Below are 24,805 nucleotides of genomic sequence, written 5' to 3' on the forward strand. Positions count from 1 at the left end.
TTGACTGGGATGTCAAAGTCACCGAGGATGATGGCAGGCACCTCAGAGGAGAGAAAGTACGGTAGCCATGCTGAAAAGTCATCAAGAAAGTGTGAAACTGGGCCTGGGGGCCAGTAGATGACTGTGATCCTCAGACAAACAGGAGAAAAGAGACGAATACAGTGCCCATCAAAAGAGCGGAGGGACAGAGATGGAGGGGTAGGAAGAACCTGGAATGTGCTTTGTGGGGAAAGAAGAAGTCCAACTCCGCCCCCTTTTCGTCCACTGGGTCTGGGCGAGTGAGTCCAGAGCAGGCCACCGTGGGAGAGTGCAGCTGAGGAGACAGAGTCGGAATCCTGGAGCCAGGTTTCAGTAATAGTAAGTAGGTTGAGGGAGTGGGAGAGGAAGAGGTCATTGATAGTAGAGAGTTTGTTAGAGGCTGAGCGGGCATTCCAGAGGGCACATAGGAGGGAGGGGTTGGCGCGTGGAAGCAGGGAAATTGAGATGAGAGAGTAAAGGTTGCGGCTGTGGCCAGAGAGGGGAGGCTGCTGCTTCTGTGGGTTGGAGTTAGATGGTGGAGGGCCAGGGTTTGGAGCGATGTCTCCAGAAGTTAGTAGTAATAGGAGGGTGAGGGAGGTGAGGTGGGATTTATATGAGGGCAAATGCCGCAGTGATTTTGTAGTGACATTATGTGGACCAAGAGAGAGCAAGAGATAAGTGCAATGATATTGAGAGGGCAGAAGTGAGGGTGACATGTACAGGTTGTGGGGTGGAGGGGTAAACAAGAGAGAGTTTGAGAAGAGAGGGCATTATAGCAACAAAGAGAATTAGCAAGAGCATGCTGGAGAGAGGAGAGATAACAAAGGAAGGCTGACAGAAAGAGGTAAGAGAGGGAAGAGCACTTGCAAATTACAGGAGGTGAAGCACTAATGTTTGTACTTGCCTTAGTCAAAGTGCAGTGTTTAAAGTACCATGCACTTAGAGTCGTAATGACACTTGGCGCAAGGAATGCCAGCCTGTCCCCTCGCCAGCTGTCCCAAGGACTGTATTGAATTTATACTTGGATGGACGGGGGGGTGGGGGGGGGGGTTAGGCAACTGTTCAATTAAGCTAATAAATGACACATGGTGGATATGTTCTGCCCTTAACAGATTGTGAGCAGGATGGACACACGATAAGGCAAGGTGTTTGATCTCACCTAAGGCACTATGAGGCTAAGTTCACTTCATACAGGCAAGTATACACAGTAGTTACAAAAAAAATCTAACAAAGCAGATAATTTCAGGCAAGCAAAGTAGCTTAGTGATTGAGAGAGAAATGGAAGCAGTGGTTACCAAGGGCAACAGGAAGGCAGATGTCAGTTGCAGGCAGAGTAGGAAATTTCAGAGCAATGGAAGCAGTGGTTACCTGGGGAGCAGAGGAGAAATGATGAGAGGATGTTGGGATGTTCCCTGTATAAGTGCCATGCACTTGAATACCCAACTGTCCACTCACCAGCTGTCCCAAGGACTGTACTGAATTTATACTTGGATGGATGGGGGGAGGTTAGGCAATCCTTCAATTAAGAGCTAATAAATGACACATGGTGGATGTGTTCTGCCCTTAAGATTGGAAGCAGTGCACACATTGTTGTGTATGGGGCTGCGTAGCCGCAGACTGGTCAGGGTGCCCATGCTGACCCATGTCCACAACCAAAAGTGCCTACAATGGGCATGTGAGCATTAGGACTGGACCACGGCGCAATGGAAGAAGGTGGCCTGGTTTGATGAATTCCAGAATGATTTAAGGAACACAACAACCAGTTTGAGGTACTGACTTGTCCTCCAAACTCTTCAGATCTCAATTAAATCGAGCATCTGCTGGACATGCTGGAAAAACATGTCCGATCCATGGAGTCCCCACCTTACAATTTACAGGACTTAAAGTGGAACTTCACCCTAAACAGGAAGTTCAGCTTCTAAGAATCCTTCCTTCTTCTTCTAAAATTATTGGCACTTTTGGAGGGGGAACCAGTACCTAGTCTGTTAAGCCTAGTACACACAATCAGAAAATTGTACAAAATATACAGCTTTTGATGCGATTGTGCGATAAACTGATTGTTAGTGCACAGCTTTCAAGAGCCGATCTGAGTTCATTCGAAACTATCCATAGAGACAAAGCTGAAAAATGTTCTCATACTATACCAGATCGTACAATTTTCATTTAATCAGTACAGTTTTCATCTGAACATACATTACTTCTGAAGTTGTATTCTGTCACACGAGAATGTTCGTAAGTTGAGTAACCTCTTCGTTTTCGATATGAAGACTAGCATGCAAAAAAAAACATAATCATTGATCTGATATTCTTATTGTTTGTAGGAGGCTTTAGGGTACCCGCTCCAACTGGAATAGCCTAGGTCAGGGGTCTTCAAACTATGGCCCTCCAGCTGTTGAAGTACAAGTTCCATCATTACTCTGCCTTTGGGAGTCTTGCCTGTGGCTGTCAGAGTCTTGCAAGGCCTCATGGGACTTGCAGTTCCTCAACACCTGGAGGGCCATAGTTTGGAGATTCCTGGTCTAGGTGATTCCACCTAATGTTCTCCTCCCGCAAGCTCCTGGGACATGTGTCAGGTCCATTCACATGGAGCAGCACAACTCACGCATGCACAAAAAGAGGCCAGCTGCGAAGCCACAAGGAGTTATAGCCAGCTTCCCACAGTAAACAGTGACACTGGGGACCTGAAGACCGCTGAAGAACTGGCCCGGGTGAGAACAGTGCTGGATCCCAATACAGGTAAGTGTTTTTTTATTAAAAGTAAGCGGCTACAGTATTTGTTTTTAAAGTCTTTATTACAAATTTCAAAAGGATAAAATCAAGCAGCTACAGTATTTGTAGCTATTATACTGTGTTCACACTAGCCCACAGGGTTTGGGCTGGTTGCAGGTGTTCGCACCTGTTTCGGCACCCGCATCATGCTGCTCTGGCAAGACACCATTTTGAACGGAACACCTATACATCTCAGCCTGCATCACAATTACGGGAATCGCGGTTTTCCTGTGGCTGCGTTTTTGTGCAGGACACGTTGTGACGATTGCGCGTCAGACCCCTGACCTTCTCACCAAACTCGTGACCGAAGGACTAGCCAATCTGAAGCTGCGATGTCACGTGCGTAACAATACAATGCCCAGCTGCACCCTTCACAACAATTTTCCAGCCAGTGGACCACAAATTGATGTACCGGCAGCCTGGGAGCGATTGTTACTTGGTCAGGTTAATTACGCAATTAACCCTTCACACTGCCACCACCTCCTTTTTGAACAGAGAAAGAGGAAACTTGGCGATATCAGCTATAACACTATAATGGTTGAGATAATCATCTGTATAACACGGTCACCGCAGACAGGTTATACAGAGGGTTAAACAAACACAGTAGCGCTCTTTTAGAGGCAGGAATTCGTAAGTTGCAATAAAGAGCTATAGAAACAGTTCAACACTTTCAGAAGGAAAGATTTATTACTAAAAGGTCAAAAGGGTGCAATAAAAATATTTATAGAAAAAATATGTAACCAATAAATATATAAATATACAGAGAACAACAGCACAGCAAAGAGGTAATAGAAAGGAGGTTAAAGTACTTGCCAATCAGCCTTGGGTTTGCAGATCAAGTTTCAAAGCAAAAGGGCACGTCTCCCAGGTTGGTTCTGATGTTAAAAGGGAGAATTCTTCAACTTCTCTTAGGCCTGACAGCCCATTTTGTAGTCCCCCAGCAAGGGGTGTCTCTAAAGCCAAGGACCAATGCCTCGTTTAGGGAGGGATCATCTGGGCAGATACTTAAACTAGAGCCAAAATCTCTCATAGTTTATATTTTGCTCATAACTTTCCCTATGCACAAGTGACATTCCACCCGTGGGTAGATTACTATGCAGACGCTTCTGAGGAACGGTTATGAAATATAAAATACAGACTTGCATGGTTCAAGAGATATAATTCTCTGCTGTCCTAGGTCTTCCAGTCAGGGAGTGTGATCTATCAAACGATTTGTCTTCTCATGGCCAATCTGAAGATATACCTGGTTTTTATGCAAGTCTCTCATATTCCAAGATATAAGACATAGGGGAAAAATGGATTTTAAAAGTGTTATCTAGTCTCTACTCCTCTGGAATGTGTTTGAACTCAGGGGAAGGCTTGGGTTATCTTTTACAATGTGATAGATTGCACAGGTTCTTTGGACAGCGAGGCCCCAGCTCCCTTGGGGGTTTTACAGCTCAGGGCTCCCTGCTGTGCTCTGGCCTCCTGTGACACTGCCAACACACAGGCCATATGTCACTGTGGCTGAACAGAGAGGAAAAATGAGAATGAGGGGGATATGTTTGTACAAGATGGAGGATCCTTTGCCAAGATGGAGATTGGAGCCAAAATAGTTGAACCGTGTCCATCTCTGTGGGCATCATTGCTACACACGTGGCACAGCTGCCCATTCTAACAAAGGGCTACCATGTCTGAGCAAATATGGACCATGCAGCTTGCATTAGTATGAAGGGGTTAACTTTGTTTTCTACCAATTGAAGCTCCTCTTTAGGTCTTCTTTTGGCTTGGTGCCAAATAGCACAGTACAGGTGAAACGCGAAAAATTAGAATATCGTGCAAAAATTCATTTATTTCAGTAATGCAACTTATCCATGGGGCATTGCCAAGAGAAAGATGAGAGACATGAGACCGAACAATGCAGAAGAGCTGAAGGCCACTGCTGAAGCATCCTGGTCTTCCATAACACCTCAGCAGTGCCACAGGCTGATAGCTTCCATGCCACGCCATATTGAGGCAGTAATTGCCATAATCATCACAACTATGACAAATCACGGCTTGAACTATCTTGCTTTGCATGCAACGAGTCTATCTCATATATTAGTTTCATCTTTTAAGTTGCATTACTGAAATAAATGAACTTTTGCCCGATATTCTAATTTTTGGAGTTTCACCTGTACACCTTCAGGGATCGAGTCCATGTCTGCATGAGGTTTGGTATGCAGTCATATGGCTGGTCGTCACCTCCTGGGGTCCATGGATACTTCCTCCAGCTCCATCACTGGAGGTCCTCTGTACAGACCTGAGGCTGCAGGAACCAGACATGGCACCCACCATTCACTGACTGGTAGAAAAGTTCTGCCACCTATAATACACAAACAATAATAAATGGATATTTTTTGAAAACTGGGTGATTTTTTTATTTTTCCAAAAGACGGAATTTCCCTTCAGGTGACAGTCTCCTCAGAGATGTTCTCGGTAAGGCCGGAACGGAAGGTTCGCCATGACAGACAGGCCACCATAAAAAGGAAGGAAGAGAAGGCCTTATGAGGTAAGTGGTTTGTGTTCTCCTCCTTCTGCATTCCTCAGCGCTCACGTCACCTCCCCTTCTTTCTCCTCGTCACTTCCCGGTCCTCCCCGCCGCCATTTTAGTTCCTGGAGAAGGCGGAAGGGCCGCCATCAGCTCGCTTTGCCTGTTGTGTAATCGGCTGTACGGGGGATTGTGTGGGTTCCCGCCGCCATCATGCCGTCCACCCCGCTGAGAGTGGCCGTGGTGTGTTCCAGCAACCAGAACCGCAGTATGGAGGCGCATAACATCCTCAGGTAACTCAGGAGAACGGCTAATGGCCGCCACAGCCCCATCCCCTCCCCCTATCCTGTGCTGTGATATCAGGGGCCCCTGACCGAGAATTCAGTGCTGGAAGAAAACCTGTCACCCTGTACAATCAGAGGCGGGTTACCTCAGAGTGTTGGCGGTAATCTGTGTCGGTGGCGCCATATGGTGGGCCCTGTCTTGGGATGGGGGGGCCCTGACTGGAGAACGGTGGGGAAAGATGGGGTCACCCAGTTGCAGTAACACATGTGAGGTGAGATAAAGGCCAACTCCAGGTAAATAAATGACCCCCCCCGTGGGCTGTGTATGTCTATGGGAACAACAAGGCCTCAGCCACACAGAGTGTACAATACCGTACAGGGCCATGTTTCCCTGTATGGGGGGGGTACAGGTGTTCAATGCAGAAAGTCTCATTGACTTCTATTGGGGTGCAGCTGCTGGGCCATGTTTACCTGTAGGGGGGGGGGGGGGTACAGGTGTTCCATGCAGAAAGTCTCATTGACTTCTATTGGGATGCAGCTGCTGGGCCATGTTTACCTGTATGGGGGGGTACAGGTGTTCCATGCAGAAAGTCTCATTGACTTCTATTGGGATGCAGCTGCTGGGCCATGTTTACCTGTATGGGGGGTAGAGGTGCTCCATGCAGAAAGTCTCATTGACTTCTATTGGGATGCAGCTGCTGGGCCATGTTTAACTGTATGGGGGGTAGAGGTGCTCCATGCAGAAAGTCTCATTGACTTCTATTGGGATGCAGCTGCTGTGCCCCAAAATGAAATCCATTGCGGTGCCTGGTGTATGGCCCATACTCTCCTTGTGTGTGTTTTTGGCGGCACAGACCCACACACACATACAGGGGTTAGACAAAAAGTATGGAAACACGATCTGTGATGTAACATTCTTTTGCTTCTGCTGTGTGATGAGACACCTAGCTAACAGGTGGGAAGCCTCACTTTTGTCATTCACTGCGTGCGCTGCTAGTAATGACGGTTTCCCACAAACTGTATTTTCCGTCGTAAGCTTTGATACTGCACCTCATGACACAGCAAATAAATTGGCAACTTCAGTCACAGAGACACCAGCTAAGCGATACTAACAATTTGCCCTCTGAAGCTCCGTGAGCTCTGACATGACTTTGTATTACTAGCAGCTCACGCAGTGAGGGATGAAAGTAAGACTTCCCACCTGTTAGCTAGGTGTCTCATCACACAGCAAAACAAAAGAATGTTACATCACTTCCTCTTTCAATGCGAAACATGTCATCACTTTCACACCTGAAAATCATGTCATGTTTTCCATTTATTCTTGTCCTACCCCCTGTATGCCATATTGGGACACAATGAAGGTAGACATTACAGTTACAATCCAATTTGGTACAAGAGGACACAGAGGGCCCTGCTCGTTAGAGCTTACAATCTAGGAGGAAAGGTTGAGTGATACAAAAGGTAATAGCTGTGGGGGGATCAGCTGATGGAATAAATGGTTTACTAGGTAGAAGCATGATAGGCTTCTTTTAAAGAGAACAGTTTTCAGGGATCCTCTAAAGGTGGCTAGATTGGGGTAGGGAGTTCCATAGGATGGGAGAAGCTCGGGAGAAGTCCTGGAGGCAGGCATGGGAGGAGGTGACATGGGAACTAGAGCAGAAGGTCTTGGGAAGATTGAAGAGATCGGTTTGGTTGATATTTTGATACCAGGTTGGTGATGTAGCTGGGGGCAGATTTGTGGATGAATTTTGGCTTTGTAAGAAGTTAGTATTTTGAATTTTATTTGTTGGGTGAGTGGAGGCCAGTGGGGGGATTGGCAGAGAGGGGTAGCAGGCACTGAATGGTTGGTAAGATGGATGAGCCTGGCAGCAGCATTCATGATGGACTGGAGGGGGGGGGGGGGGTAGCCTATGTAAACGTAAGCCAATGAGGAGGGAGTTGCAGTAGTCAAGGCGAGAGATAACCAGGGAGGGAATTAGAAGCTTTGTGGTATCATTGGTTAAAAGGGGGCGTATTCTGGAGATGTTGTGGAGGTTGAGGCGGCATGATTTGGACAGGGATTGGATGTGGTCCTGAAAGGATACTTCAGAATCCAAGGTTACCCCTAGCACCCTGGCATGCAGGGGTGGGTTGATAGTGGTGCTAATGATCCTGACCGAGAAATCAGGGGATGAGGCACGTGGGGGAGGAAATATTATGAGCTCAGTTTTGGATAGATTGAGTTTTAGGAAGTGGTGTGACATCCAGTCTGATATGTCTGTTAGTAAATCGGTGATACGTGAGGAAACTGATGGGGTGAGTTGGGGAATAGAGATAGATTTGTGTGTCATCAGCATAGAAATGGTATTGGAAACCATGGGAAGCTATCAGCTGACCCATGGAAGAGGTGTAGATCAAGAATAGGAGAGTTCCAAGGACAGAACCTTGGGGAACCCCAACAGTGAGAGGAGGTAGAGTTGTGACACTGAATGTGTGTTGAGATAGTTAAGATTCGAACCAGCGGAGAGTACAGTCACAGAGGCCAAGTAAATAGTTTTTTTTTTTTGAGGAGGAGGGGGTGGTCAGTTGTGTCAAAGGCAGCGGAGAGGTCCAGGAGTAAGAGTACAGAGTAGTGACCATTGGTTTTAGTGGTTAGTAAGTCCTTTGTGAGTTTTAGGAGAGCAATATATATGAATGGGACTCCCCTCCACCCGTGCTTCTAAACATGGGCCTGCACAGGGCATGGATGTGGTCACCCCGTGTGAACAAGGCCTAAAAGAAGGTATACTTACCCAATACTTTGTTCCTCCCTGCAGCTAGGCCGGCCCCTGCAGCATCTGCACCTCTGCACTCTAGTGATCAAGGATTCTGACTAGTGGTGCACCGAAATGAAAGTTCTTGGACTGAAACCGAAAATTCAGGATGCATTGGGCTGAAAACCAAAATGGACAGTTTTCCAATAGGCTGCTTTCACACTGAGCAGTTTTTGCAGCGCTTTTGCGTTTTTAAAAAAGGCAGAGGAAAAGCTCAAGAAAAATGCATCCCTTTGAATTCAATGTATGTTTTCAAACTGGTCTATTGTGCTTCCCTTGTGGTGTTAAAAATCCTGCTTGCATTTTTGGTGCATGTTTATTGAGTTATAAAAAAAAAATGCCACCATAAACACACCTCCCCATTGTGATCTGGTTCTCACCAATGTGTTTTTTAGGGCTTTTTGCAGAAACGCACTAAAGTTCATTTAACATGGTTTCCTATTGGACACGTTCACAGCTATGCTTTTTTGAGCTGCTGCCTTTTTTGGAAAGGGTCAGGGACTCTTTTTATAAATGCAAAACATTGTGTTTTTGGTTCAGTAGACTTCCATGTAGACGCTGCAGAAAACACGTGTAGTACTTGCATCCCTGTTTCTGACATTAAGACCGGAGCTGGGTCCATAGCCCTTCACTGAACATGCAGATGCCAAGTGACAGTCCACCAGCAGAGTGGGGGATCACCGCCTGCTGGGGGAGCCAAGGAACATGTAATTAAAATCGCTTTTCCTCCTCCTTAGACAAAACAAGCTATTAACCTGTTCACATCCTTCTATCAGTGTGGGTCTGTGTCCCAGCACACCCATGGTGAGTTTGGAGCTGTGCACCCACAGGGTTGTCCTATTCGGACACAGAGGTGGTGTTCCAATAGATGTGAAAGGGATTAGATGTATGGCACACCTGTGCATCCCCATGTGAATAAACATGACCCTGCACGGGGAACAGATGTGATCACCCCTGTGAAGGAGGCCTAAAAGGAAATTGGCTTCCACAGCATCTGCAATTTAATGCTGTAGCGGTGTAGGGTTCTGACATCAAGACCAGAGCTGGGTCCATAGCCCTGCACTGGACATGTGGACACTGAGGGACAGTCCTCTGCTCAGAATGTGGGGAACAGAGGATCGGGTAAGTAAAACTTTCTCTTCTCCCCTAGAAATAATTTTTTACCTGGCCCGAGTTGGGTTTTTAGGTAACCTATTGATTTGTTTGCTATCTGCCCAAAAAATTCACATGAAATATGTTGGTAACGCGGTGTGCCGCAACACAGGGCTGTGCATTGTGGTTCATTGTAGCATGCACTAACACATGCACTACTGCAGCGCAACAGTATGAACCAAGCCTGACTGAATTCACACCTTTGCATTTCTGTTTCATTCATTTTCCGTAAAAGTGCAAAGCATACATTAGGTCTCATTCACAGAAGTGGTAAAAACAGGTGGTTGAGCAGCTATTTTACCGTCCCCTAAAGGCTTGTTTATACCAGCTGGACACTCTGAGAAGCGATCCATGATGGGTCATTCTTCAGAGGGCTTTTCACAGGCAGTGAGGAATCATTATGTTGTTTCCTCACCACTAGAAGCCTGCATTACCATACCGCCCGATTCATTTGAATGGGTTGCGGGCAGTGCTGCCTACTGAATGCAAGTGTAAACAAGGTCTAAAACACAACATTCAGCTAAAGGAGGTCATACACATGCTGCAATGCTTTGCTTTACCTTGGCACTTCAAGTTTGTCAGGTGGAGCCACCTGTCAACTTGCCTGTGGAAGTCAATGGGACCGATCTCTAACCAAAAGTGCTTGAAGCGCAATAAAAGCATGCAAAATCTTTCTGCAGGAAAAAAATTCAGGAGGCGCTGGGAACATGTTAACCACTTACCCGCCTGAGGATATACCCCCCCTTCCTGTCATGCAACGCTGCATTCAAATGAAATCTACATACTTTCTTTCGGTAGTATTTGATCGTCAGTGCATTTTTGTTTTGTTTTGTTTTGTTTTTTTTTTACTCATTGCGCCATAACAAAAATAGCGATCATTTTGAGAAAAAAAACTATTTTTCACTTTTTGCTATTAAACATGTCCAGTAAAAAAATTGTAAAAATCAAATTTCGGCTAAAATGTGTTCTGCGACATGTCTTTGCATAGAAAAATCCCAATACGTGTAAATTGGTTTACGTGAAAGTTATAGCGTTTACAAATGGCAGTATAGATACTGGAATTTTTTTCTTTCTTTCACTAGTAATGGCGTCGATCAGCGACTTATAGCGGGACTGCTGTGGACATTCTGATATTGGGAGGAACTGACTTGGTGTCACTAACACTGTACTAATGGCACTGGGCAGGAAGGGGTTAACATCTAGAGCGATCAAAGTGTTTTACTGAGGGGCACAGCCATCCAGAGCAGTGTGTGGGGAAAGAACAAAATGGGGAAAGAACAAAAACAAAAAGAAGGTGCACAGGCCTAGTGCATTACCATAAAAAATGTTTAATAAAAAATAATAAAGTAGGTGTTGTACTCACAAACGACAATATAGTCAAGGCACATCATAAAAGAACAGCTGGATCAACACCGCGCTGAGTGACAGTCCGCAATAGGGAGTTTAGACATCCAAAAGGCTGACGCGTTTCGAGGACTTGCCTCTTCCTCAGGAGGAAGGACTGTTGGTAAACAAAATAGTTCCCGTCGGAGATGCTCGGTAATTACCGACCGGGACCCGGTGATTTGCGGCGTGGGTAGGGTACGTGCGCTCGGCTCATGCGAGCCCCCTACCTGAAAATGCAAAATCGTAAATATATGTGATTTTGCGCACCCCTGCTGCCCTGTAGCAGTATATCTGCTATAGAGTAGTGGGAAAATGGTTACAGCATATCTATACCCTAAACGTTTTTCAGTTTTTGGTGGAATGGGAAAAGGATAGAATCCCTGTCAGGTTTTGTTGCTATCCATTGGATGTCTCCAACTTACAAGCCGACCTCAATGCACTGTTTATTTGGGGAACTATGTGGCAAATGAGGTACAGTGTTGATAAATGTAAGGTTATGCACTTGGGGGCTAAGACTATACATACGCCCCCTACCCGGAAATACAAAATCACGTGATTTTGCGCTCCCCTCTAGCCGTATATCTGCTATAGGGCAGCAGGAAAGCGGTTAAGTGGCATTCCCTGGTGTGCAATGAGCCTGGTTCACATAAGTTGATCAGCCATAACATTATGACCACCCACCATAACCTGTCAAAAGCATGGATTTCACTAGACCTCTGAAGGTATGCTGTGGTATCTATCAAGCCGTCAGTCGAAGATTCTTAATATCCTGTATTTTTGAGTTGGGGCCTTCATGCATTGGACTTGTTTCTCGCACATCCCACAGACACTCAATTGGATCGAGATCTGAAGAGTTTGGAGGCCAAGTTAACACCTCAAACTTGCTGTATTCCTCAAATCATTCTTGAATTCATCAGACCTGGCCATCTTTTTTTTTTTTTTTTCCCATAACTGTTGTCCGGTTCTGATGCCTACATGACAATTGTAAGTGCTTTTGGTTGTAGACACGGGCCAGCATGGCCTGCGGCTACACAACCCCGTACACAACAAACCGTGATGCACTGTGACGCTGATCTATCGGAACCAACCAATGTTGGTTATGGTTGGTCTTTGATTCAGAATACATGGGCCAGCATTTTTTCCCCAAGTTCGTCAGTGAGCCTTGGCCACACATGACCCTGTCATTTCGCCTGTTTTCCTTCTTTGGATCACTTTTTAGTCGGTCCTGATCACTGCAGATCGGGAATATCCTACAAGAGCAGTTTTCGCGATGCTCTGACCCAGTCGTCTACCCATTATATATTGGCTCCTGTCAAGTTGCTGAAACCGTACACTTGGCCATTTTTCTTCTGCTTTCAACACCTCAGCTTCAGGGGACAAAATGTTTACTTGCTGCCTAATATATCCCACCTACGTTTAGATGCAATTGTAATGGGATAATCCATGTTATTTACTTTACCTGTCAGTGGTCATAAAGTTATGGCTGTTTAGTTTTCTTGCTGCGTTGCGACATGCCATGTAAAATAGTTTAGGTACTTTTTTTTTTTTTTTTTTTTTTTTTTTTATGCCATCTATTGATATGCTTTGTGGTAGTGGTACACCGAAATGAAAATTCTAGTGCTGTAACCGATACCGAAAATTCAGAATGCATGTAGCTGAAAAACAAACCGAAATGTCTGCGTATGTGGAGGTGGGGAGGCTTCTTTTCCCTTTTTTTTTTTTTTTTTTTCTACTTTCATGTATTTTTTTAACTTATGATTTTATTGCTGTCACATAGGGGACAAATAGTCCCCTGTGTGATAGCATGTGAGTGACAGGTCCTCTTTGTAGGGGGGTGGGGGGCAGTGTGTGCAAGGAGGGGGCAGAAGAGGAGCAGTGTATACAGAGAGGCTCCCTTACTGGCTGTCACTATATGTCAGTGCAGGTTTTTAAATGCAATTGCCTGCTTTTTTTTTTTTTTTTTTTTTTTTTCTTCACTATAGCTCACAGAATTAGCTGTCACTTTCCCTGGAGCAAAAAGAAACTTTTTTTGTTTCTTTTATCTCCAGAAATAAACTAAAAAGAAACTGTTTCTTTTAGCTCCGGGGAAAGTGTCAGCTAATTCTGTGAACTATACTGAAGAAAAGAAAAAGCAGTAATTACATTTAAAAACAGGCACTGACCTATAGTGACAGCCAGTCGCTGTATAAACTGCTCCTCTCTTGCTTTTCTCAACCATCCCCTTATATCTGCAGTACACACAGTCTCCTGTATCAGCACCTGTATTGGCAAAATGCCGATAGTGCTATTTTCTGCTGATATGTTTTGGTGTCCAAAATTTGGGTGCATCCCTACTCTGTGGGGCCTGTGGAAGGCTTTCAGGGTGGACGAAAAGACTGTTAATTGCAAATGCTACAGTTTCTGCCCAAGCAAAAGGCCTTGTTCTTTTGGCCTAGCTACATTTGGTTAATAGCGGACTCTTCTCACACCTGCTTAAACTCTGATCACAAAAATCCAGAAAACATTGAAAAGCACATGAAAAGAGAAGTGCACAGGTGTGAAGGCATCCTAAGATGTGTCATCACACAGGTAAACAAAATGATTGGGTGGCAACAGGGTGTTTGTACAGAAGTCATTCTGTAGATGACTTCTTTACAGCCGCTGTGCCCATATGTGGATCAGAAATTCATCTTGATTCTTGCTGAACCAGCTGATATTCAGTACATGTCTGGCTGGGTTAAGAATACTCATTTATTATTATTATTCAGGTTTTATATAGTGGCAACGGTTTTTGCAAGGCAGTTCAATACAGAAGGAATCAGAGGGCCCTGCTCCTTTAGAGCTTACAATCTAAAAGGGAGGATCAGGTGATACAAAAGGGAATAACTGGGTGATGAGCATATGGAGAAAATAAAAGTACAGTTGTTGGGTGAAGGCAGGATAAGTTTCTCTAGTGAACAGTTTTCAGGGATCATAGTAGATTTCAGTGGACAGAGTAGACGGTAGTTGAACAGATTGGGGTAGAGAGTTCCAGAGGATGGGAGAGGCTCGAGGAAAAGTCCTGGATGTGAGCTCAGTCAGAGTTGACAAGGCAGCTAGAGAGTGGGAGGTCTTGGGAGGAATGAATAGAACAATTTTGGTTTGTATTTTTAAGACTAGGTTAGTGATGTAGCTGGGGGCTGAGTTGTGGATGGCTTATTAAGTTAGTGTTTTCAATTTTGTTAGTTGCGGGAGCAGAAGCCAGTGGAGGGATTGGCAGAGAAAGACACTGAACAGTTGGTGAGGTGGATGAGTCTGGCAGCAGCATTCATGATGGAATGAAGGGGGATAGCCTATGTAAAGATAACCCAATGAGGAGGGGGTTGTAACAGTTGAGGTAAGAGACAACCAAGGAGTGAATTAGAAGCCACCAGATGCTGTATTGTCATTTGCCACTGTAGCCTGCAGTGAGTGAAACCTCTACTTATGGCTATGCAGCCTCTCCCCAGCGCTACCACTTCAGCCCTCAGATCACCAGGCAGCCAGCATTAGATTTTCTAGGAGCGGGAGCCTTACAACCGGCACATTCACAGTTGACCGTGGGGCTCCCCACCGAAGAGAATCAAATGTGCCGCTGACCTCACAAGAGGCAGACTGTCACAGAAGGATCTTACAGGAGTTGGTGATGCCAGTGCCATGTGTAATGTAAATGTTTGGCACAAGGATGTGCAATTGCTATCACCTGATGCCTGGGACATGTAGTTCTGGGCGCCGGGCAGGTAGGTTTTTTTTTTTCTTTCTTTTAGCCCTGCTGCGGGCAAGCAGCGGGCACACCTGTCAGGTAAAGAAATTGGCGGCAGCGTTGCCGCCGATTGGTTTCACACAGCCTCTCCGCGCCCTGGGCATGAGATTTTCTATGCTCCGCTTGCCCATCTGTGGGCTCAGCTCGCCGTCGGTTAGAGGGGAGGGAGAAGCCCACAGTGTCAGCCTCTCCCCCACTATAGGTCCCAGGCTCCACTTGCCTATCTGCGAGCCCGAGACTGGTTCGGTGGGTGCCACGGGATGTGGTATAGGGGAGGGAGGAGATCGAACATGTCCACTTCTCTCCCCTTCTCCTGACCCGGAGTTGATGTGATGTCACTTTTGGGTCCCCGTTCAACAGATTCCCGCCGGTCATTGAGGCCGGGAAAGATTGTAATGCGGTGCAATGTACACCGCATTACATTAAGTGTAGTACAGGGGAGACATGCAGGGTCTTTTAGACCCTGGATATCTCAGAGAACCTGTCGCCAAAAATCATCACATAGGGGACTTTTTGTCCCCTATGTGAATTTAAAAAAAAAAAAAAACTTACTTTTTTTTTTTTTTAAAAAAAATGGAAGTTACACCCAAGCATATAACACTGCCAAATTGGTCATGGGCCCCCACCCCCGCATAGGTACGCACAAATGTAAAAGGACATGCATGAGCGCCTACACTACACATGAAAATGTGGATTGCGATACACCTGTTGCATATCGCCACGCACGCCATAATGGGAGCAATAAATCTAGCACCTGACCTCCTCTAACACTATACTGATGACCTGTGAGGGGCTTAAAAGTTTCACCTATAGAAAATATAGGGTACTAAAGTTTGTTGCCATTTCACAAGTGCACGCAAATTTAAGGTTTGCCATGTTGAATATCTATGTACTCGCTGCAACCTCATCTTTTATATTTTACAAAAAACTTGGATAATTTTATTGCTTTTCGTGCCCCAAATTTAAGTGTGGTTGTTTGGTTTTTTTTTGTTTTTGTTTTTTTTTTTTTTTGTTACTGAAATTTTGTGTTTCCTAGGCCTTTGTGATATCGTTTGATATAAAAAAAAATTGGAACTACTGCTGTTTTATTCTCTAGGATCTCTGAATTTAGAAAATATATAATTGTTGGGGGTTTTGTGTAATTTTCAGGCCGAAAACGATATTTTAAATGTGTGCAAATAACGCAAAAACAGCTCTGGCAGCGAAAGGGATAAAGGATAAGCCAGACACTCCCCTTTCCTGACGAGCAGCCAATCTGTGCTCATTACACTGCAAGGTCTCTCCCCTCCCTGCTAGTCCCTGGGGGTGGAGCTGGAGACAGGCGGGGGGGGGGGGGAAAGGAGATAAACAGTGAATGTTAAAAATATTAAACATTTACATCGCCATAAAGCCCCTTTTTGTTTTTAAAAGCCCCAGACATTACTTAAAGCAGATTTAAATATGGTTTTGGTTAAATTTGTTTTTCTATCAGGACAAGTAGATTTTCATGAGGGACAAGTATATTGGGACACCTTTTTTTAGTCCTTGGACAAGTAGTTTTTTTTTAAAAACGTTCACACCCCTGTGGCAATAAAACCTAGAAGCTGATTGGTTTACAAAGCTTAATTGAACAAGCTGAAGTTAGAAGCTAATTGGCTACCATTCATCGCTACACCAGATTGAGTGCATCAGTTTTAGTAAACCTCCCCCAGCGTGTTCTCTTGTCAGTTCTATTGTACATTTTAAATAAGTTCCAATAGTACCTTTTGTAAGATTGGATTTTAAAACATTGAATTGTGAAATTGCAAACAATTAACTTTGCACGTTATTCTTGGTTGTTAATGAAACTGAAATTTTGCAGTTTTTTTTTTTTTTTTTTTTTTTTTAGCCGACTTCAATGCTCGGTTTAATTGGGCAACTATGTGGCAAATGAGGTTTAATGTTGATAAATGTAAGGTAATACTAGGGGGGGTGCAACTGGGGGAATCAATGGTGGAGAAGGATCTGGGAGTTCTGGTAGATCACAAGCTTAATATTGGCATGCAATGCCAAGCTGCAGTTTCTAAAGCGAGCAAAATCTTCTCTTGTATTAACCGCTTCTCATCTGCCCTATAGCAGTAATATTGCCACACGGCAGCAGGAGTGCGCAAAATCATGTATATGTACGTGATTTTGCATTTCCAGGTAGGGGGTGCGCGCGAGCCCTACCTACACCGCTATTCACGGCTTCGGCTGTCAATCACCGGTCCTGGCCGGTGATTATTCACCAGCACCCAGTGACTGAGGGCATTACCGATGGAAGGGGAGAACTGTAAGTAAACTGTTCTCTCCCCTGTCAGCTCCTGCACAGTGCTATGCTTGCAGTGAAGCACACATGTACAGCACACAGTTAACCCTTTGCTCTCCCCATATGTTAACCCCTTCCTGCCCAGTGCCGTTAGTACAGTGTCTGCTTTTTTTTTTTTCTTCTTTCTTTTCACTGATCACTGTATTGGTGTCACTGGGGAGACTAGCAAAGACATGTCGCAGAATACATTTTGGCCTAAATTTATGACTAAATTTGATTTTTATATATATATTTTGAACATGTTTAACCACCTCCCATCCGCCATATAGTAATATGATGGACGCAAGGTGGTTCTCGTTCTGGGAGGACGTCATATGACGTCCTCCCATTCTCGCCACGCATGCGTGGCTCAGGGAGCGTGCAGCTTGGCGATCGGCGGTGCGAGGGACACAGCGAATCACGGAAAGAGCCGAAGATGTCCGCTCGGTCATGTGATCAGCTGTGTCCAATCACAGCTGATCACATGTAAACAGGGAAATGTCGGTTATCGGCATTTCTCTCCTCTCGAGCTGACAGCTCGAGAAGAGGACAGCCGGTAATTGGCATTCCTCGGAGGGGACATGTACACTGATCATCAGGGCACTGATGATCAGTGTAGCCCCAGCAGCGCCACCTGTCAGTGTCCATCAGTGCCTTGTGTTAGTGCTCACCAGTGCCACATCAATGCCACATATCAGTGCCCATCTAAGCTGCCTTTCAGTGTCACCCATCAGTGCCAGTCAATGCCAATCAGTGCTGCCTGTCAGTGCCGCCTATCAGTACCATGTATCAGTGCTGCCTTTCAGTGCCCATCAGTGATGCCTGTCAATGCCCATCAATGCCACCTATCGGTGTCCATCAGTGAAGCCTATCAATGCCCATCAGTGCAGCCTCATTAGCACACACCAGTGAAGGAGAAAAATCACTTATTTACAAAATTGTATAACAAAAACTAAAACTTTTTTTTTTTTTTTTTTTTTCAAAATTTTCAGTGGTTTCTGGTTTAAGAAAAAATTAAAATCCCAGAGGTGATTAAATACCACCAAAATAAAGCTCTCTGTCACAAAAAAAGATAAAAATTTCATATGGGTACAATGTTTCATGACCGCGCAATTGTCATTCAAAGTGTGACAGCGCTGAAAGCTGGAAATTGGCCGGGGCAGGAAGGGGGTATAAGTGCTCTGTAGGCTAGCGTTTAATAGCAAAAAGTCAAGTTTTCCCTGTGTGGTGTCTGGTTTTTTTTTTTGTTTTTTTTTTTTTCACCTCCAAAATTGTTCATTATTTTTTGCAATATTTAAAAAAAAAAAAAAAAAAATAGGTGATCAAATACCACTGAAAGAAAGCTCTATTTGTGGGGGGAGGGGAAGTACGTAAATTTTGAGTGCAGCGTTGCACGACCGCGCAATTGTCAAAGTAATGCATAGCCATAACACAAAAAATGGCCTCGTCAGGAAGGGGGGGTAAATCCTTTTGGAGGTCACGTTGTTAAGCGGTATAGACTCCAGAGAGAGAGATATCATATTACCCCGGTAAAAATCATTAAGACCTCATCTGGAATATGCAGTTCAGTTTTGGGCACCAATTCACAAAAAGAACATTGGGGAACTGGAGAAAGTACAGAGAAGGGCAACCAAACTGATAAGAGGCATGGAGGAGCTCAGCTATGAGGAAAGATTAGAGGAACTGAATTTATTCTCTCTTGAGGAGATTAAGGAGGGACATGATCACCATGTATAAATACATCAGTGGTTCATATAGTGTAGAGTTATTCACCCTGAGGTCATCACAGAGGACAAGGGGGCACTCTTTACATCTGGAGGAAAAGAGATTTAATCTCCAAATACGGAAAGGTTTCTAAACCGTAAGAGCTGTGAAATATGTGGAAAAAACTCCCTCAAGAATTGGTATTGGCCAGCTCCGTGGATTGCTTTGAAAAAGGCCAGGATTGTTTCTTGGATACACAGAATATAACTGGATACTAACATTTATAGATAAAATTAATCCAGGGAACATCCGATTGCCTCTCGGGGAATCAGGATGAAATTTTTTTTTTTTTCTTCCCTGCAGGAGCAAATTGGATCATGTTTTGCTGGGGGTTTTTTTGCCTTCCTCTGGATCAACTGTGGGTGTAGGATTATAACTTTTTTTGGTTGAACTGGAATGACGTTTTTTTTTTGTGTTAGATTAACTATGTAACTATTTTATACAGAACAAGTGCCCAGTTGTGTGTTTATAAATAATCGACACCACTGCTTGTATTGTCTTCCGAATGCAACAGTACACCCCAATTTGCTGCCTTTCCAGCTTCAAGGGGAGTGGTTGGGGGTGGAAATACGTGGCTCAGCCGCATGTTTTTATGCGTTATTCAGGAGCATGGCAGCTCTTTCAAATGGCCGGATCTCACAGCTGTGGTACAGTGAACCAGGCCTTCGTGTGAAGGAAAGCAGTATTCATGCTTTCAAAAACTTCGGTCTCAACAAACTTAAACTCTAGTTTTGAAAAAGAGAAATTCTATTCAATTATTATGTTTTCTTAACTTAAAAGTGCGTTTTATGAACAATTGGATCTGTAGTGTTCATAGAGCTGTGCAGGTGACCGCAGCTAATGAACATTATAAGCAGACAGAAAAGCACAGCAAGGGATGGGTTAATGAAAAATAAATTGTAGGGCCATTAAGTAGTGGATGTGTGTCTGTGTGGATTATTTTTGACGAATAAAAATTATTACTTTATGCCAGTTTGAATTGCCATTCAAGTTCTTGATATTTACATTAATGGAGAAATAAAAGGAAAGCACAAATGGGTCTGTAATACCTGTGTTTTTAAGAACTATAAATTCATAAGGAAAGAAAAATGGGTACATGTTTTTTTTGTGTTCAGAATTTTGGGGGACCCATAAACTGAAAGGGTTGTAGTTTTTTTGAAAGTGTTATGTTGGTGACCATTTTAGAGCCAAATAGTGGTTAGTGGAGTTATTTAAGAATACCTGTTTTTTCATAGCAGTAAGGACATGGCATCTGGCTATACCTGTGTTTTGGAAATAAAATGTTCAAGGGCTCATTCACACAGGCAAATTGGTTCATACAGTGTGAAGAGTCATTTATTTATCTGAGCTGTGCGCAAGCAGCTTGGTTTTTGTTAGTGGAGACAGAATGAGTGTACATATTCACCTGACTGTCTGCATCCAGGTCTTTACACACATCCCCTCATCTCACAATTACATCTGCCGGTGAGTCTGTACAGCCTCTCTTCTCCATTGAGAAAAACAGGCTGCCTGTGTGCACCCGCCACACAATAAAACCAATGGCTCTTCACGTTCTATAGGCCGATCCACCTGTGTGAGTCCACAGTCTCTGCATAAGTGAGATGTTTGACTTGGGGCCGGTATCACTACACTACAATACGATGGTTTTTAGCATAATAGGAAGGCCTTCAGAGGGTAGGTGGGCTGTGTTTTCTGTGGTCAGTGATGCATATGGATGTTTTATTTCAAAATACAGGAACTGCTAGGTATCATTTAGAGTCTGCTGGCGTAGCATACTGTTGCTTTTGTTAGACGTTTGCCAGCACTGCTTTGCTGTCATTTGTACTGCAAATACTTATTTACACCTTCTAAGTTCATCTGGCATGTTTTTCTCTAACCGTGAATGAACTGGAATAAGAAATGCAAGTGCTTATTGGGTGTAGCTGTGATGTATTTGTGTATAAGGGCTTTTACAGTTCTAATTTTCTGACCTATATAATTTTTTTATACAAATTGTCTTGACTTGTAAGTCTTGAATTCTTCAACCTGACTAGTACAGGAGTTTGTGTGCAATATATTCGTAGATCCATTTTTCTGCAACGTATTAGTGGTTTTGTCCTCTCTGAATTTTTATGTTGGCTTTATTTAGGATACAGCCCTATATAATGGTATATAACATTTTTTGACTTATTTATGTTTTCCTTAAAAGAAACTTGTGCTCACAGAAGTACAGAGACTGCCATTTTTTTTCTCTTGCTATTTTGAAAAGGCTAGTTGCCTGATTTTTCCAGCTGGCCATATACATAGCAGTCTTTAAGTGATTCCAAAGGCTCAAGGTGTTTTACCTTCATGCATTCTATGCATGAAGGCAAAAAAAAATCTTCTGTGCACAGCTCCCCCCTCAGTCCCTCTAACACCTGAGCCCCATTGCAATCCAGCGACTTCTACAAGAGCCTTGCTTCTACGGGGACTTTTGCTGTTGGCTCCCGTGGCTGCCAATCACAGCCAGTGAGCCAATCGGAAGATGGAGGGGAAGAAGTGAGCTGCAGCTGTGCGTGCGAATGGATACGCCGAGCTGCTGCTGCTCAGGAATGCGCCTGCTCGGAGCCTGCAGGAGCACTGATGGGTGACCCAAAAAGAGGATGCAGGCTGCTCTGTGCAAGACCACAGAGCAGGGAAGTATCGCATATGTGACTATGGCCTGCTTCTCACAGGCTTCAGCTTGTATAAGAGCAGTGTGAACCACAAGCTTTAACAGAGGATTTGCAGAGCTTTCAGTAAACTTTTGAAGTGTTCAAGGTACTAACACAGATCCTAATGGGAGTGCTGATTGCCACTTTAAACAAGCTGCTAACAGGCTTTCAGCAAGCTTCAAGAAGGGCTGAAGCCTGCTAGCAGCATATTAAAAGTGGCAATCAGCATTCCCATTAGTTTTTGTGTTCATCCTTTACAAACTGGAGCTGAATGGTACTTTTAAAGGATAAGTTCACCTTTCATAACATGTTACACCCATATTCAGGGTGTAACCTTATGAAAACACCAGCCCCCGCTCTCCGCCCTTCCCCCACTTTGATGTGGCTGTCTGCGGCTCTGCCCAGTCATGTCACTCCTCTGAATGAAGTCCTGACAGCAACTGTCGGCTTGTAGTTCTCCATGAACTGCCACAGTGTCGTGGAGCGCCGTGGTAGTTCATTGAATCATTTTATGTCAGATTCCTTAGCAATTTTGGCAAAAAAAATGGAATAGTTTTATAGAACGCTTTATCAAATTTCTGCATCTATGGCTAGTTTCAGGATGACTAAATGGAGTAATACTTTGAGATACTTTCTTGTTGTTCATATTGCCGTACTCAGTTTTGCAATGCTTCTCCCTGGTGAATGGTGATTACGTTTAGTCTTACTGTATGTAATCTCAGAGGATAAGGACAGACAACTAACATTTTAAGGTGTTTATGAATATCAGCTCCTTTGTTTCATGCAGGCTTCCTTAATATGAACCTGTGAGTAGAAATATGGGAGTTTTGATGGATCTTATAAAGGCGTAGGGTCCATGGCTGTCATCTCACAATGATCAGTCTGATGACTCCAGAGCTTGCGTCTTCACATATTCTCATTTAGGCCAACCACATTCTGAATTTCGTTTTCAACTTTGGGAAAACGGGGATATCTTTTAGGTATGACGCTTTGATGTTCTGTCTTATCTAGAGAATGTTGTGTTTCACCTTTCATCAATCTTTCAAATACAACTGCTACCTAGGGATCTTGCAGCCAGTGAGTCATGGCTGACGCTCTTGGCCTCAAGTTTTTGAAAAAAATGTAGTTTTTTTCATAAAGATCTGGGACTTATTTCTAGTGGTATTATTAAAGTGAATCTATTTTTATGGCATTCCACAGTAGAAGGGTATGCCGTAATATACAGCAACAATATTTTTAAAAGGAAAAAAACTGTACATTTTATCATTAACTGCTTTACAGCCGCCCTATAATAGAAATACTGCTACACGGAGGCAGGGGTGCGCATAATCAGATGTGTATATATGTGTGTTTGTGTGTGTGTGTGTGTGTATATATATATATATATATATATATATATATATATATATATATATATATATATATGTACCGGTATGTATGTATGTATATATACAATTTTTTTTTTTGCATTTCCGGTAGGGGGGCACGTGAGCTATACCAGCGCTGCCGGTCGCTGCCTCGACTGTCAGTCACCGGGTCCCGGACAGTGATTACTCGCCGGCACCCGGTGATTGCCGAGTAATACCGACGGGGAGAGAGAACTGTATGTAAACAATACGGTTCTCTCCCCTGTCCGCTCCAGCACACTGCTTTTGTATGGCTCTGCATAGCAGTGTGCTTACAGTGGAAAGTACAGACACAGCCCCATAGTAAAACGCACAGGTAACCCTTTGATCGCCCAGATGTTAACCCCCTTCATGCCCAGTGCCGTTAGTAGTCAGTTCTTTTTATTAGCACTGATCACTGTATTTGGTGTCAGTGGGGATGTCAGTAACACAGTTCCCCCACTGTAACACAGTAAGTCCCCCCCCACTGTCAGAGTGCCCACTGCAGTCCCTTCTATAAGTTGCTGATAGCTGCCATTACTAGTTTATATATATCTATACACAGCCATTTGTAGATATATATAGATATATATGATTTATTTTTTACGCTATAACCTTAATGTAAACCAGTTAATTTACACGTATTGGGATTTTTTTTTTTTTTTTTTTTTTTTAGCAAAGACGTGCACCAGAATATATTTTCAACTAAATTTTGATTTTTTTTTTTTATTTTATTGGACAGGTTTAATAGCAAAAAGTAAAAAAATATATATTTTCTCAAAATTGTTTATAGTGCAAAAAATAAACCACACAGGCAATCAAATACCACCGAAAGAAAGCTCTATTTGTGGAGGGGGAAAAAAGTATGTACATTTTCATTTGGATGTAGTGTTGCATGACCGCACAATTTTCACTTAAAGTAACGCAGCGCTGTAATGCAAAAAAAATGACTGAGGTTTCAATCCTCTCGAGGGCAAGTGATTTAAAAAAGAAGTATGGATTTTTCAAAAATCAAAAACATTTATACTGGCTTAGATCAGCAGTCTCCAAACTGCCGCCTGGACGCCAGATGTGGCCCTTTGCTTGCTTTTATCTGGCTCTTGGGGTAGTATTACCCCCACTCTTGGCAACAGTGGGGCACTAGTCCTCCCACTGACACAAACAATGGGACACAATTATTCTCATTGGTACCAATGGTGAGGCACTATTCCTCCCACTGACGTCAATAGTGAGGCATTGTTTACTCCCACTGATGCCAGGGCACTGACCACAGTCCGGCCTCCCTAAAGTTAGGATAGTAAAGTGGCCCTTTGTTTAGAATGTTCAGAGACCTCTGGCCTAGATGGATACAGCATCTGATTGATGCTGTATCTGTCCCCCACCGGTTCTGCAGTGAGAACTGAGTAATCAAACACCGCTGATCGCTCAGTTCTCCCCCTCCGCTCTGAGCAGAGAGCTGTGACTGTCATTGTCTGGCTGTCTGCCTTGCCCCTCCAGCACTGAAGCGCAGGACTGTGGAGGTGGGGAGGCTATCTCAGGCTCTCGGTGGATCGCTAAGGCCTAGGCGGTCCAGGCTGCAGGGTGGATCCCGACCATTTGGTCAGGAACTTTTCAACGCTTGGACTGGTTCGATAAGATCAGCCAAAAGCAGACTTTAGCTTGCTGTTGGCTGAAAGCTGATCACAGGAGTGCAGAATGAACTGTATTCTTGTGACCTCCAGGATCTTTTGCTATACATCTCCTTTTTAAGGCTAGTTTCATATTGATGCCTTCTATTTTCTTTGTAAAACATACCAATACCCATGTGGTGCACAGCAGCACAGATCTAGTTTTTAGCACCTTTACAGCCTACTCAAAAAGCATTGACTCTCAACGCAATGCATGTTAGCCTGTGAAACACTGCACTCTATTGTGTGTCGTAAGTTACTTGTACAGTCTCAAGACAGCCTAAAACATAGTCCTTTTGCTCCAGGCATGTGACTACTTGGGCTGAGGTGTGATCTGGGAGA

The 24,805-nt window shown here is 44.0% G+C and overlaps 1 protein-coding gene across 1 annotated transcript in view; it reads left to right on the forward strand.

Moving 5' to 3' along the window:
• The first annotated feature begins 5,398 nt into the window (after positions 1–5,398).
• SSU72 (SSU72 homolog, RNA polymerase II CTD phosphatase) overlaps positions 5,399–24,805 on the forward strand; it is an 87,834-nt gene continuing 68,427 nt past the window's right edge. The window contains exon 1 of the mRNA XM_089652549.1: positions 5,399–5,589. Coding sequence (XP_089508675.1) covers positions 5,510–5,589 — 80 coding nt within the window. The 5' untranslated portion in view covers positions 5,399–5,509. The remainder of the gene's footprint in view (positions 5,590–24,805) is intronic.

The sequence above is a fragment of the Staurois parvus genome, unplaced genomic scaffold (assembly GCF_062004578.1).
Source record: "Staurois parvus isolate SC_StPar_1 unplaced genomic scaffold, SC_StPar_1.0 ptg000686l, whole genome shotgun sequence".
Taxonomy (NCBI): domain Eukaryota; kingdom Metazoa; phylum Chordata; class Amphibia; order Anura; family Ranidae; genus Staurois; species Staurois parvus.